Source organism: Ursus americanus, chromosome 12 (assembly GCF_024610735.1).
Source record: "Ursus americanus isolate L20-20 chromosome 12, mUrsAme1.1.p, whole genome shotgun sequence".
Lineage (NCBI taxonomy): Eukaryota > Metazoa > Chordata > Mammalia > Carnivora > Ursidae > Ursus > Ursus americanus.
Window position 1 is genome coordinate 65,895,053 of NC_142138.1, and position 16,180 is coordinate 65,911,232.

Consider the following 16,180-nt stretch of genomic DNA (forward strand, 5'->3'; position numbering starts at 1 on the left):
TATAAAAATTGAAAGTGAGGGAGACACTTGGAAGTCGTGCTGGTTGAAAGAAGGCAAGGGGTCCGCTCACCGGCTCTCGGCTTGCTATGTGAGCCTTCAGGAGCAACGGGGACCTGGACAGGGGCAAGGGCAGGGCTGTCTGCTGACTGGCAAGTCGTGCCTCACGGAGGGGGAGTGACATCACCTTCTGGATGCTGCCATTGGCTGGCTTTGCAAATTCTGAAAGCCAGTAGCTCACTCTACTCAGTTTTAGCACCCATAAGATGGGAAACGCTCTAGCAATACCAATCAGCTCAGAGACAAAAAGGGACTACTTGGACTGCAGATACCATGTGAAATGATTATTACTATTATTATTGTATACTTAGGATTTGAATTCCTAGAAATAAATACACAAGGTTGAACTATATGAAATTGCTAATATTTCACCTCTTGGACCCACGAATGTAGTAATTTCATATGTTCAGCTTAGTAGGTAGGTAAGGGGGTGAACAAGATTTGAGACACTTGGTTATAACAGAGACCTCTTCTAACAGAACTTTAACTGAGACCCACCCCAAACCCTTCTCTCCCAACTCACAAAGAAAAATGGATTCTTTCAGATCCAAGCACAAATGACCTGGCCCTGGGGCTGCTGTCTAGCTGACTCTTCCTTTTCCTTCCTTCTCACATCCATTAACTGGAAGCACTCTGATTCCACACAGGGTTTTGAGAGGAGCTGGGCCTTTGCAAGGTTTCCTGTCTGTGTCCGAAGAGGTGGGTCTTCACTCTATGAACACGGCCTTGGGACAGCAGCTGCTTAAGAGGGGGTCCCAGGAGAATCCTTTACTCCCAAATATTTTCCTCCCCATCAGTGGAGATTCCTTCCTTTGGGTTGAATATCAGCCTCGTTAAGCATCCTCCTCCAGCAAGCAAATATATCCATTCCCGTAATGCAGTTAATGGCTCCATTTTTAGATCACTCTACCCTGCAACATGTAAAGGGACACTAGGTACCAAGGAGGACTGCCACCAGCCACATTCCCAGCAAACAGCAGTGCTGGCGGACAATTAGCTCAGACTCACATTGCCTCGTACACCGCACCCTGCAGGCCCTCCTGTTTTCTCAGTGAGGGACAATATATTAAAGCTAGTTACCCATGTGAACCAACCGCCCCATGATACGGGGCCTGTCACTGGCTCCTTTCTGTCAGTTCCAAAGTGGTGGAGTTTGAGTGTTATGGCTAAGCCTCCAAGAGTGGCCTCCATAGAGGAAAAAGTCCCCTTCCAGAAAGCTGTACCAGTTTCCTGCACTGCAGAAGAGCCACTCTAACCAGAGCCTGTTGTGGAACCAACAGCAGTGGCTTCTGGGGCGCCATGCCAGCTAGGAGTATCTGTAGGAAACCATGTCACATGACACAGTCCCCCTTGCAGCTGCCTTAGACGCAATGTAGGCTGGGAGTAAGGGTAAAGCCCAAGGTCAAAGACAGGATGAAGGGTGCTGAGAGAAACCAGAGTCATGCACTCCATGGCACTCTTTAAAACAAGTTCATAGAACCTTTACTCCCCAGACAGATCATAATTTTAATCCTCTCCTTTTTATGTATGCGTTTGTTTTGGAGGAAGTCCCTGGGAATTATATAAAATTTCCCAAGCCAACTTGGGCCTTCTGTAAAATCTTGGCAGCTACTTCCAGCAGAGACAAGGCATTAGATGTGGACTGAGAGACCCACAGTGTTCTCTTTCCTTCTGCTGTCCCTTTAAAGTGCAAGGTCTTTGCAGTTGTAATGCTCCCTCTAGCTGAGCACAGTGTTCTCGCCAGGCATGCGGACAGAGGGACCTCCCGAGGCTGCTTCTTGACCATGGGACTCAATGCAAACACTCTTGCTTCTCCTCAGCTCCACGACTTTTGTCTTCTCTTTGGAATGTGCTGCTCACTGGGGTGGCCACCCATAAAGACATAATTTCACCTCTCCATTCACCACTGAGCGACCTCTGTCAACTAAACCTCACTCTGCTTGGGCTCAGCCTCTGGGACCTGAAGCCCATGGACTCTGAAACTGCTAGGGAATCCTCTTTTTCTCCAGGCAGCATAAATTTGTTCCCACTGTTCAGAGATAGCTCTGATGGCCTGAAGGATGTGCATGCCTAATCTAGGAGAAGGCAAAATCAGTGTCCACAGTATCAGTCCATCCCAGATTTGAATCAAAATTGCCCTTAGTCTTCAAACTAAGCCTATTTATAGATTTACTCTTTCTTCCCTTCTTAGTTGGTGTCTAAAACTAGCTCCCCGCTATTGCTACACCTATTCACCATTGGTTAGGGTAAGGTTTTCTCACTCCAGAGTTCCTGGTTTTTAATTTCTCTGCCACTCATCAACTCTGTTTGCTGTTTTGTAACTAAGTAAACAATTATTATTTTACTCTGTGTACCTGGCACTGTAGGAAATAATCTAAGACTAGAAGCCTGAAAAAGGTACAGTCCCAGTCTTCAAGGAACTTACATTCTAGCAGCAGGCAGAGCCCAGGAACACAGATCACAAGACATCAGTTCATCAAGCTGAGGGAATCTGTTTCCCTAGGAATAGGAAGGTGCTACTGTCTCCTCCTGGAAGGAGAAATCTCCCAGAGGTAACTCTGGATATTGTGCCCTGGGGCTAGGCCTGATGAAAAGTAAACATACATGGATCTACCCAAAGCCAGATTTGGGCCACATAATTTCTGAGAGATCTAGAAGGAGGGACAATTTAGAAGTAAACACAATTGTCCTTCCATTGCAGAGACAATGCCTGGAAGCAAAATCTGACAGGGTCTCCATCCAAAAGGACCAGCTGTTTACCACTCTTCGCCTCAACATGAACACACACACACACACATACACACACACACACACACACACACACACACACTTCTGGTGGAGACTTCTAATCAGGGACACAATTACATGGGAAGGCAAAGTAACAGCTCAGTAAGTACAGTTTAAAGAGTGGTGACCTTCTCACACTGAAGTGTGTTAATGGCACTTCTGAAGGAAGCAGAGAGGACTGTAACAAGCTCTGGTGACGGTGACACCACAGGGCTGACACTGTGGACTCACCAGGGCTTCTGTGGGGGTTCTGAAAGGCCCAATGAATGTTGTCTTTTGTCCTCATTTGAACTCAGAATAAAGTCCGAGAAAGACCTAGGAGCCTGAAGCCATGAAGACCGAAATACCAGTTTCATTACTGATAAAGGTGCGTGGACGCTCTGGCACAGGTGTGGAGGCTGAATGAGTGGGCCAGAACCCCCCTGAAGCAAGCCAGTCCCCCAAAACAGCAGGCCTCCTCTGCTGAACTTCCCATACAGTGGCAAGAGCCCAGAATGTATGCCATGTGCAGGCAAGCAGGTCCTCAAGAGTTCCTTCTCCCAGGCTCAGCAATCAGACGGGTCACTCTGGTGCCCAATGAAGGGACGGAGAAAGCGAGAGGGCTAGAAGCCAGGAGTATTCTCCATGGATATCTCTTTACATGGAAATATGAGGAATGGAAATAAGTATCCTCACCCCAGCCCCCTTGAGTTCTTCTCTTTGCCCAGGACACTGCTGTCGCCTGGCCGGCCCCACTCAAGAGGACACGGCAGTCAGAGCCTGGCAGGGCGGGAGAGACTCAGGAGAGGCATGGGAAGAGAGTACAGCGGGTGCTGTGTCCTCCCCACCTTCCCTCCACACCCCTCCCTTCCTGAGCCTTTGGATCGCACTGGGATAGATTGAGATCGACAAACCTAAACGTGTTTTGGTTTGAGGTTTGGCAAATTCTGTAACTCCAAAGTATTCCACAAATGTTTTGTGTTCTGCAAAACCGAAAAACATTGGCCAAGCACTTTCCCCCCCTAATTTTTAAGCCCATGTGTTTTTAAAGGAAATGTAATCCGTATGTTTTGGGTACATTTATATGCAACTCATCAAACCATGCTCGTCCATATGAGTCATTTGATGTCTAAACGCATGGGGATGATCACAGATTTATAAGAACTCTGTTAGCACAAGAAGGGCAATAGGTGAGGCACTGGCTGGAAAGTAAGGAACTGGATTCTGGTGTTGGCCCAGAACCACCAGATCCCAGAAGATTTATAAATAATCCCCTATATCCTCATCCATCAATCTTTCCCATCTGCAAAATGACAATAATAATTCTTGCCCTCATCAGATCCTGCACGCAGGGAGTGAGATTTCAAGACTCATTATCAGGTCATTTTGAGCTTTTTAAAGACTAAAGACAAGGGCCCCTGTACCTGCCCCCCAGTGGGTCTACATTAATCCAGCCTTCCAGAGTGCTGGTGGACAAAGATGGCATGTATATTGAATGATTCATCTTTGCCCTCTCACGAGACAGGGGACTTCAAGGTCATTATGTCACAGTTTCACCTGCTACAGAAGTTCAGCCTGACTTCCTGTCCTCTACTAGGGAACCCCTTGTTTACAGCAAATACATGATAAAGACATGGGGAAGGCTACAAAGACAGGTGGAGAACATACAGGTTGTTTTATCTGGAAAAGAGAAGGTTCTGGGTACTTGAATAGTATCTTTAGGTAAATGAACGGTTTTCAGAGGAAGCATTCTATTCTCCATATCTGTTGAATACAAAATAAGTGGAGTTTAAACTGTTAGCATGATAGAGCATAAGGTTCACAGGCTCTGAAGTCAGGTGAACCCAGGAGTTACTCCGTGCTCCAGCTTTGCTGTGTTACACTAGCGAAGCTGCTTAAGCTCTCTGAGCCTCAGCTTCTTCATTTGTAAAATATAGGTCATTTTAAAGATTAGGAAAAAAAAACCTAAGTAAAAGGTCTGGAACACAGTAAATGTTCAATCACAGATAATTTCGGTAATTACTAATGTTACTTAAAGTAGCCTGCAGATTTTAATGGGGCATACATCATGAAGAATATCCAGAAAAATAAATAAATAAGGCACTGAAATGGGCTGAGGATCCATAGTTCTGCTTTCGTGGAGTCCTTACAAAGAAGAGTAGCCCACCAGACAGGACAAACAAATAACTGTCTGTCCTGAGCAGGAAGACGTTCACCAGCCCCAAAGCAGACTCAGGCCAGGGCCAAATGAGGTGTCAAGGTCCCTTGCAGCCCAGTGAGGAGACAGGAGGACCCCAGGACTTGCACCAAGATGTCATCACAATTTCCTAACCAGAGGCAAATGCTTCAAGATACATGGTCGTATTCCCCAGATTAAAGTGTGGCTCCAGTTCTCAGAGCAGAGCTCCAATGCTGCTCAGTAAAGTCTGCCTATTCCAATTTTCTGTTCTAGGTCACGCCTCTGAAAAATAAGGACTCCAGTGGAAGAAAAAAGCAAAGAAAAAATCAAAACAATCTTTGGAGTTCCAAGAAGAAAATAAACAAATACTAAATGTCACTGGAGATACAGGGGGAAAGAAAGAGAAAGTAGTTGAATAACTAAAGTCATTAGGGTTGACCCCTCATAGTGTCTAGGGCAGAAATTCTTAACTCTTGGTCATGGAACTTTTCAAAAATCTGGAGAAAGCTATAGACCTCTCCCCCAGAAAAATGCACACCTGCTCATCCACACACAATTTTCCTTATAATATCCAGGAAATCACAGAACCCTGGAAATCCATCCATGGACTCCAAGCTAATGATCATAAACACCCTAGCAGCTTCTTTATGAAAGGCCAGCTTCTATTCTGAGCACATCCTCACTAGCAAGGTCCTCCACAAACCTAGACTGCAGAGCCCTGAAAAGGAAGCAACAGGACACAGCTCACAGGCAAGTTCCACGACCTGAGCATGGAATATAAACTAACTGGCAGGAAGAGAACTGTCCCAAATGGAAGGAATAAGTATGCATCCCTCACTGGCTAAATTTTGAAGATGAAGGTCTTCGCTGAACAGAAAAGCATTTGGCCCAGAGTTCTCGTGCCTGAGTTCTAGCGTGGCCACACCACTAACTGGTTGCTTGATCTAGGACACATTACGCAATTCTGCCATTTTCAAACTAGAAGTTTAAGTGAATTTCCTTTACTCAGTAGATATAACCTTAAGAAATTCTGAGGCAAATAAAATTGTATAGCAATCTAAATGCATTTTAAATATACAATAAGAGTTTCATAGTGAACTGCTTCCGTAGGGGATTAAAGACACACTTATGATGAGCACTGAGTAATATACAGAATTGTTGAATTGCTATATTGAACACCTGAAACTAATATAACACAGTATGTTAATTATAGTGGAATTTAAAACACAAATAAATATAACAAAATAAAAATTATTTTTAAAAAAACAAATATTAAAAAAAAAAAAGAAGTGCTTCAGGGGGTTCTGGGTGGTGCAGTCAGTTAAGCACCTGACCCTTGATTTCAGCTCAGGTCACGATCTCAGGATAATGAGACTGCACCCCACATTGGGCTCTGAGCTCAGTGAGGAGTCTGCTAAAGTTTTTCTCTCCCTCTTCTTCTGCCCTTCCCTGCCCTCACTCTCTCTCTCTCAAGTAAATAAATAAATCTTAAAAAAAAAAAAGAGAGAGAAGTGTTGCCATAAATAATTTTGTAAAGGAAATGATCACTACAGATGATTTTTAGCATAAATCTGGGTTCTACATGAGAGACTATGGGCTCTGGAAAACAGACTGAGGGCTTCAGAGGGGAGGGAGGTGGGGAATGGGATAGGCTGGTGATGGGTAGTAAGGAGGGCACGTATTGCATGGTGCACTGGGTGTTATACGCAACTAATGAATCATGGAACTTTACATCAAAAACTAGGGATGTACTGTATGGTGACTAACATAATATAATAAAAAATATTATTAAAAAATAAAATAAATAAATAAATAAAATCTTTTTTAAAAATTAAATAAATCTGAGTTCTAATAGAATGTGCTCTTATGTAGTTTATGAAGTGATTCTAAATATAATACTAGAGAGTTTATCTGAAAACTCTTGCAGAGAGAATAGCAAAGGTAACTCCTGACAGTCTGTGTCATTCAGATGTAAAGAAGTGCCCCCAAATGAGGAAAATGTCTGAACGCTAACGTAAATAGTTATTGCAAAGCCTACACACTTTACAAGACACACGTGTCACATTTGTGGTTTCAGTACGGTTTATATAAAGTGAGCTTTTCTGACCGAATAACCTTAGATAGATCTGTGTTCCCTAGCAACTTCAGTTCTCCCCCAGCTCTCTGGATAACAGATTTTAATTTTATGTAGGAAGGGCTGGAAAGAAAGGATTTAGAAAGAAGCAGAATTAACCAGAAAAGTGCCACAGCTGCTAAGCCCTCTTAGAACAAGGACAAATAGTCCTGCAAACGTCAGGGGTTCCTAAGAGTTTCCCTACATGACAACCTAATGATGATGCTGCAGCATCAACAAAGGTCGTGTTCTAGAAACTGTCTTTATAAGGCAGGCACCATCTCATATATTTGGGGAATATTTCTTAGGAGAAAAATGGCTAAATTTTTAACAAAGTTTTTAGCTAATCTTTAAGGTGCTAATTTTCTGATCATTTTTATTTGTCCACAGTTCCTCGTTTGATAATACAGAGTAAATGAGGTGTCACTGTAGGTGCTGTGGCCACCTAGAGTACTTAGCAGAAAAAGGAGCCATTTTTGATGATAATAAATCATCATAAAATCTGGTTTAAGTGACTGGATTACCAAGCATGACGTAGGGAGAAAAACACCATGAGGGATCTGGTCTGGTGATAGCAAATATTGGGAAACTCAACCTTTTGGGAACAGCTTCTTGATTCTCGGGTCACCTATCCATCTCTCTTTGCTTGAGTCAGCACAGAGGCATAGTGTGCAAGTGTTCCCCAAAAAGCAGGAGCCAAAAGCCACCAAAGGTGCTTGGGGGGAGGGGATAACGTCGCGAAGAAAAGAAATGTCAGAGAGTCTCTTTCCCAATTATTCTTACCTGTTTCTTCCAGAATCTCTGAATCCTTTAGCAAAAGGGTTCCGATCAATTTTTAATCTGGTGATCTGGAAACAAAGAACATAAATTGTATTTATATTAACTGATTTCTTTTTTGGTTGCTCCTGGAAAATTAACAAAAATCACTCTGTTCGTAACAGCTGTTGTTTTTATTTAGTTTCCTTGAAGTCTGAGATTTAAATGGAAGTTGATATAGGACTTGGGCCTGGCACCCAGATGTCTGACCCACCTGACCCACTTCTCCCTAAAACCTGAGGTTTTCCCAGTATGTGACTGTAAACTCTCTTCTGCTCACCTTTCTTGCCCCAAAAAAAGGTGATAAATCACATGCCTAGACATACAAAGGCACGGAAATAGAAAATTGGGCAATGGTCAAGTCTGTGGGACATGACACACAGGAAGCACTTGAAAAGCATTTGCTGAGTGAATGAGTAAGTGAGCAACTGAGTGAATAGTGAACAAATGGATTCAGTCAATCCAATCCAGTGGAATTGGACCCCCAACCTACCTCAGCCCGAGAGAACCATGTAATTAACTAAACTTACATTTCACTTTAGTTGTCCCTTCCCTGCCCCTCGAGAGTGTTCATTTAATGACCTAAAATTGTCTTGTAAAAGACACTAAAAGTAGCTACACTTTTATCAAGTTTGTACCCAAAGGAAAATCTATAAACGAGGGACTCGGTGGGGCTGGCTACACCCTGTCTCCAAGGCTCACCAGCAAATCAGAAGACACGAACGACTGTGTGACCTAAGCTGGATGGGTCCCCAGGAGCCACCTGGCTCAACCTCCACTTAGAGCATAAGCCCCTCTGTCACATCTTTTCTTAGCCCCCTCGCACTCAGCAAGGATTGTACACACCACGCCGTGCCCCCAGACTAGACCAAGCCTGACCAACAAGTTCCACATGTGTTCTTACGTTTCCATTTTCAGCCTTGGTCATGGGAGGCATTTTTGATATTTTTGTGTCTAAACCAGATGTTAATGACTCACTGTCTTCAAGCAACAGAGACTTCGGGGTGGGGGCAAGGGAGCTCAGGAAAGGAGGCAAGGCACTTTCAAGGGAAGGTGATTGTAGAAAGAAGGGAATCTCATTATTGAAGACCACCTTCCCATTTCTGATCATTGCAGAACTTATCACCAGGGTGGCTAACGTTATTTCTTATGTTGTGAATCTTTTCCAAGTCCCTCTTCCATCTCACTTAGTCAGAGTGGAATTTCCCAGTGCCGCAATCTTTAAAGGTCTTTAAAATGCAATGTGAGATTCTGACCAACAGACTCTGACTTGAAAGTACCAAAGTTAATTTTTTTCCCCTAAAACATTCCTTGCCTCTAGAATGGCACACTAATAATGTAGCACTAATAATGCCGCAAAAGCAATTTTACATCTATTTTATAGCCCAGAGCAGGAGCCTGAAGCTTCGGCTCTCTAAAGTCGAGTGTCTGCCCTGTGGATATTGTATTGAGTTTAAAGACTGTCACTGCTTTTCTGTTTTTGACTTAAAATCCGTTCTTTCTTCCTCCATAATCCACAGCAATAAACCACACACCATATTTTCTTTTCAAGTTGGGGTTATAATATTTTATTTTCTCTTTCAAGTTGGCTTATCCTGTCCGGCTCATTTATGATAGGGGTTTCTGATATATGATTGTGCAGCCATGTTTTGGGGGCCTCCACAGACCCCTGTAAATAAAATGACATTCTATTTCATGGGCCTGGGAGAAAAGGTTGAAAACCTGCTTCCCACAGCTCATTCTATCTCAGGCCAAGAGGTCTGCGTGGAGATTTAATAGAAAAGTGCCACCAAATGTTAGGAAAAACAGCACCCCGGTACTTGTTTGAAAGCTTTTAATGTGAGATTTAGAGAGCTTTATGTAGTGTGGTTGTGTACTCATTATTTATTTATCAAGTACATTTGTGTGCAAAGCAAGGTGACAGGAGGCACAGGTGATGGTGATATATAGTCCATACAGGGCTTGTATTGCCTGGTTCCCCCCGCCCCAGAAGCTTACAATCTAGAAGAAAAAAGCAGACAAATACACTAATACACTAACACGAAACGGGAATTGGTAAGGTTTGCAATAAAGGCAAATGAGAGCTTCAGAGGGAGCAGCGATGAGTTCCAAGTTGAAGGGCTCTGAGGTTTCACCTCAGAGACACCACATGAGCCAGGCCTCAAAGGATGTGTAGGACTTTAGTGAAAAGTGCAAAAAGGGGAGAAAGGAACAAGGGAAGCATTTCATAAGACATGGCCTACAGAAGCCAGAGCGTGGACGTAGAGAAGCACGACGGAATAAAGTGCACATGAGAAGCACCGAAAAGTCCAATTAGGCCAGAGCACAGAATATGGGAAGGGAGGCAGCCAGAGGCAGGACAGGCTGCCCTGAGACATATCACAGAAAGCCTTTATTGTCCTGCCTGGGCATTTACATACCCTATAGGCAGAAAGCGATTTTAGCAATGATCCCAGCTGATGCTCGTGCTGACAACTTGGGCGACGCCTACGAATCCCCAGGGTAACAAGGACAATAATTTGGAGGAATAAACCAAAGCATTCTCAACCTCAATAATCCATAGTTCTGTGATTCCCATATGAAGAGCCAGTCGGGTAGCATCAGCTCCTACTAGTATCTTGCATAACATAGAAAGGGGATGCAAATGACAGCAGGGGCACAAAACCTGCTGTCTTGTGGAAGACAAGGATGTGACATAAGGTGAATTCTTCAGGTTTTTTTTAAGATTTTATTTATTTATTTGATGGGCAGAGACAGTGAGAGAGGGAATACAAGCAGCAGGAGTGGGAGAGGGAGACGCAGACTCCCCACTGAGCAGGGAGCCCGATACTGGGCTTGATGCTGATGCTGGACTTGATCCCGGGACCCTGGGATCATGACCTGAACCGAAGGCAGACACTTAACTACTAAGCCACCCAGGCGCCCCTTAAGGTGAATTCTTATCAAGTGGGAAAAGAAGTAAAAGATCTTCCCCTTCCCCCTCAGTGGAGTATGAAAAAAGAGGAAACAGATGAAAGAGAAGCAAGCAGGTCGACTTACATGTGCCTTAGCTCCCTACTCAAACCAAAATCCAGGGGTGCGGGTAGGGAGCTTCAGAGGCAAACTGGCAGGGCAAGCTCCACACATACTCAGGGCCAGCTGCATCAAAGTAAAAATGCCGCCTGGCCTGAGGAATCAGGAAGAGGACAAGTTAGCATCTCCATGCCTCCTGTCATCCTTCTGTGGTGGGCCAGGGACTTAGAGGTCCTCACATGCCATGACAGGGAAGGCAGGGTGACCCTAACACAGAGGCACTACAGCTTAGGCAGGAGCCCAACAGAGGACCTAGATGAGCCCTGAGGTGAGGCTGAGCCAGCCAGGAAGGCCCAGGAGATCCAACTGAGGCAAAAACATGACAGCACAAGCTCAGCAGTCTTCTATCAGTAGAGCCTGTCTACACAAGGGACCCAAGGCCCAGACCAGACATGACAGTCACCAGCAGAGGCCAGCGAGGCCCACAGCAAGGGACCTACAAGCAACGACATGAGGACTCATAAGCCCCAGTGCCTCTGCCCCGCGCACACACCACACATCTAGAGGCCATCTGGAGTAGTGCGGGAGGCTCATTTGAATAGTTAATTTTCAACACTACTCCACAGTTAAGTTTATCAATTAGACACAAATATGGCTGTCAGTCTCCACCTCTCCACCTTCGACCAGAACACAGTCATCTTTTCACTAAACTACTCTACATAACCTTGGGACAAATCTCTCTTTTTCCACCCTTATCCCTGTCTGGTATACACAGCAACCAAAGTGATCTTGGTTAACACGTACGTGGACCATGTCATTCTCAGCAGTGGCTACCACTCTACTCAAAACTCAACCCAAACTCCTTGGCTGGCCTTGCAGGATCCCTGCCTGGCTATCCACCCCCACCCACACTCTTCTACACCTGGGCCACAGGCCCCGCCAAATTCAGCTGCTCTCAGTGATGGAGTGTATCAAGCTCTTTCCCTGCTCAAGCCCCTTACACTCACTCCACCACCAGTCAAAAACAAAATGTTCTTTTCTGTGCCCTTCACACAGCTGATGCCTCGTCCTAAGTCTCAATCTAAACGTTACCTCCTGCGAGAGATCTTCCTTGATCATCCCTCCAAAATCAGATGCTTTCAGATAAGAACCATGCCTATTTTCTACACCATCTTATTAAGAACCTAACATGATATGCTCTTTGGGCTCAATGAATATTTGTTCAGCAAGTGAAAGAGTGAGTAAGCGAGTGCATGAATGAATAATGTGGGAAACAGGGATTAGCAGCCCCAAAGCCACAACAAGCCTTAGAGAATACAGACCAGACAACTCCCTCGATCCTATCTGTTTTCACTGCAGCACCACAGACAGAAGTCTCAAATGTCCCCCTGGCCAGAACAAGGTCTATTAGTAACTGTCCGTGGACCTAAAACTATTCTATAGCAGTCATGTTCAAACCTGCTCCAATGATGAGGAGAAAGCTCAGAGGTTGGGGAAGCATTTTTCTTCCCTGATTTGATTTCCATTATCCTGATTTGTACAGTCTGAGTCATCGAAGACCATAGAACACAAAGAGGTGGTTGCTGGCTTGCCACCTTTGGTTTTAATCATTTTCACTGACTTTTTGCCTAGAAACGTCCAGGCAGTTAATAAATGAGGTACACCTCACAGTGCACAGCGCAGATATAAATTGCACAACCTACAAAAAAAATGAAACTTCAATATCCTGAGTATGATTTTACAATACCAAGGCTGAAAAGGCCTTCCCTTATTAACACTCTCTTAGTTATTCTTTTTTTTTTTTTTTTTTACCATATTGCTTTGAAAGGTGTTCATCAGGGAAGGAAAAAAAAAACAGCCCATATGAAAAATAAAAAATAAAAAACCTCTGCCTTGATTTGATTGGAAAGTTAAAGCACAACTGGCTCAATAGTTTAGGATATAATGAGTGGCTCAGAACTCCTATTGGATTTGCTTACACAAACCTGGCTGTGGTTTCAGACTTCCTATCTGGTTCATGTAGCCAATTCTCATCAAGAAATAAGACTGTGTTACCTGAGGAGAACAAGGCTGTGTCTTTTTGAAATCTAGTTTCCTGTTTGGAAAAAAAAAAAAAATCAAGGTTCAGCAGGCTTTTCCCCTTAGAGAAGACAAAGACTCTGCAATGGAAATTTCCTGCTAATTCCATGAGGACATGTTGGCGTCAGCTTCTTCCAAGAAAAAGCATACAGTTGTAGAGTCACCTTTCTTCCCACCTCTACCACTTTATTCTCCATGATGAGATGCTGGGCATGGTGTACCTTCCTCTCGGCCCTAAGCCTGCCAAGTTGGCACTCCAAGAGCAAATAATAGTAATAATAACTTCAGTATGCTAGCAGCCCTGGGAGTCTATGGGTCAGTCAGCAAGGGTAGGAGGAAGGAATGGGAAGGGGGGAAAGAAAAGCATAAAATATTTCATGAAAATAGAAACTCTTTCTTCACATTTCACGACTACTTATATCCAAAGAAGCGGGACCACATCTATGTAAGGAAACTGGTAGTGGAGGTGTGTTGGCTAATTATTCATTCAGTCCTTTTCCAAGCATATATTCAGTGCTGTGCACTACGGAGCACACACAAATGCCTTAGAATTACACAGATGGAAGGGTCCTTCTTCTTAATTCATGGTTTCTGGGCTTCAGGACAATTCTAATTCCCTCCCTCCAACATTTGAAGGATCAACGTTGATATTCCAGGTCTTTATTCTATCAAACAAAAAGAATTACACCTACCCACGATCTCCTCCCATCATCATTTCATAAAATAAATGACATTTTAGTATCTAAAAGGACAAAATAAAATCCAGTCTATTTAAGTGAGTGCTTATAGGTATAAACCGCCCCTATTCTGCCTTTATTTTTCTCATCTTTCAGTGGACTATAAAAAATGTCTCCGTAGACTGGTAGCTGAGAAGCAAACCACCGATTTGCAAATGAGGATTCGGAGGTGGAGCGATTTGTCAAAGGCAGTACATTCTGTCAACTGCAGAGTTGGGTCTAGAACCTGAGTCTTCTAACGCCCGTCCTGCTGTTTTCTACCGTATCACACCGGGTTTGGTAGAGGCACAATGTTTGGCTCTCAAAAAGCTCAAAATATTGAGAGAAAGATTAGTCACGTGCACAGCGTAGAATGTGACAGGGTCATGAGAGACATACGAAGCACTAACAGTTCGATGAGGGAAAGCTCATTTGCAGCTGAAAAATGTAAGGAACGTTGTAGGGGAAATGTCGGGAAGGTTTGTGTTTGTACTGAACTCGAAGATAGAAGGAAGCTAGACAGATAAAGATGAACAGAAAGGTCATTCCTGGAAAGACAACAGCACAACCAAAAGCAAAGCAGCTACAAAGGGCAAACAACAGTAAAACTCTAACTAGATTGCTGAACTCCTGTGAATGCGTGATGACGATTAGTGGGAAATGAGCCTAGAAATGCAGCTGGTAACTAGCTACAGAGGACCTTAAAGGAAAGACTTGGGATCTTGGAGTATATATACACCCTTTGGCACTGAGGAGTCAATAACTTTTGACAGAGAAATGATGCAATCAGAGCTGTGCTCTAGAAAGACCCATCCCTCAGTGAATACATGTGATGGCTCATGAGACATTAACCTTGTAGTCCAGGTAACTCGGCTGGAAGTTGTCACAACAGCCTAAGGTGGAGGGAGGGCAGGTCCAGAACAAGGGCAAAAGCAGTAAGATGAGAAAGAAGAAAACATTCCATCAGTAGAAGCAACCTAGTTTAGTGGCAGATTGGATGTGTGGAGAGTCAGGTGTCCAGCCAGCCTTGGCAAGGTGGAAGCCAACAGGAAACACAGGCTTTAACTATGGAGAGGACTGGCCAGGGTGACAAATGAATAGTATAGCTTGGAATGTTTTGTTTACCAGCAACAAAACACCAAGTTTCCACCTTTCAAGTGTGGGCTTGCTACATCTCTACTGTCTCGACTCTTGTAGGGGTTAAAAAAGAGTTGACACGACTGAACAGTCGAATAATTTTCAATATTTGTGTGTATTGATTGTCTCTGCTTGAAAACAATAAACTGTTCCCCACTCTCAATTAAAAACATGCCAGAAAAAAAAAAGAGGAAGAAATTATGATTTCAGAGCTAACAGAGAACTTAGAAAACAGAGGCCAAATGCTTTTTCTTGAGGAAGAAGTCAAAACCCAGAAAGAAAATACCTTGCTTAGAGTGACACAAGTAGCTAGTGGGACATTGAGGACAAAACCCCAGGTCTCCAAAGGGCTAGCCCACTGCCTTTCCTTAGGAAAAGTGGATAACATTTCACTTCACTCCATTCCTTTCACTGTCCTTCCCTCATTGTGCTCCTGAGAACAATGAGGACCCCCTCCCACTGACTTTTCCTCTTTAGTCTCTCATGCCTCCTAACAGTTCCCTTAAAAGAAATACATGAAGTAAATAATTTTGCCATAAAATAGTAACTGTTCTCATTCAAGACAGTTGAGGGAAATAAAAACACAGTAGTAGGTGATCTATCTAGCTCACAAAAGAGAATGGTTTATGCTGCCCAGCATCTCCGTGACAGGTCTGAAAATGATTGCTAGGTAACAGGATGCAGACCCCCAGATTCCTAGGGGAAAAGTCCTGAGGTTAATTTGCTTTACTAGAAGACACTGTGTTATATGAAATCATATCTACACAGCCAAAGGGAATGTTAAATGATCGTGCTTGTTGATGTATCTGGGGACCGAAGACTTGTTAAACGGGCAAAAGCTGTTATCTTAATTTCAAACAGGGCAGAAGTGAGTATGCATGACTCATCTATTTTGAATGTCAGCACATCATGAATTCACCAACATGACATGAGAACAGAAAGATCAAACTGGTTACCTATTGATTATAATACCTTCAAGAGCCAATGCAGGTCCTCCAATTCCCAACGATCCACTTTCTCCTTAATAAGCAATTTATTCTGTAAAATTGCCTCTACTCCCCACTCCTCTTCAGGCCTGTGCAGACCCAGCCGTTGACAAGTGTAGGCTGACTACTAGTAATCAGATCCCGAGTTTGTGCCAGTGACTCTATGCGTGTTCCCTCATCTAGTTCTCGTCACTAACTTGATGAGGCCAGAACATTTTCAGGCCAGGAAACACTGATTAAGTGAGTTAAGAAACTTGCTCAAGGTCATACAATTCGTCAGTGGAAAGGTCAGAAATCAAACCAGGTAGGCTACTACCAA

General features: G+C 43.8%; 1 protein-coding gene across 3 annotated transcripts in view; it reads right to left on the bottom strand.

Moving 5' to 3' along the window:
- The window catches only part of TBX15 (T-box transcription factor 15), a 102,616-nt gene that overhangs the window by 20,236 nt on the left and 66,200 nt on the right, over positions 1-16,180 (bottom strand). For all 3 annotated transcript variants that reach the window (XM_045801395.2, XM_045801397.2, XM_045801396.2), the window contains exon 6: positions 7,899-7,963. In XM_045801395.2, coding sequence (XP_045657351.1) covers positions 7,899-7,963 — 65 coding nt within the window. The remainder of the gene's footprint in view (positions 1-7,898; positions 7,964-16,180) is intronic.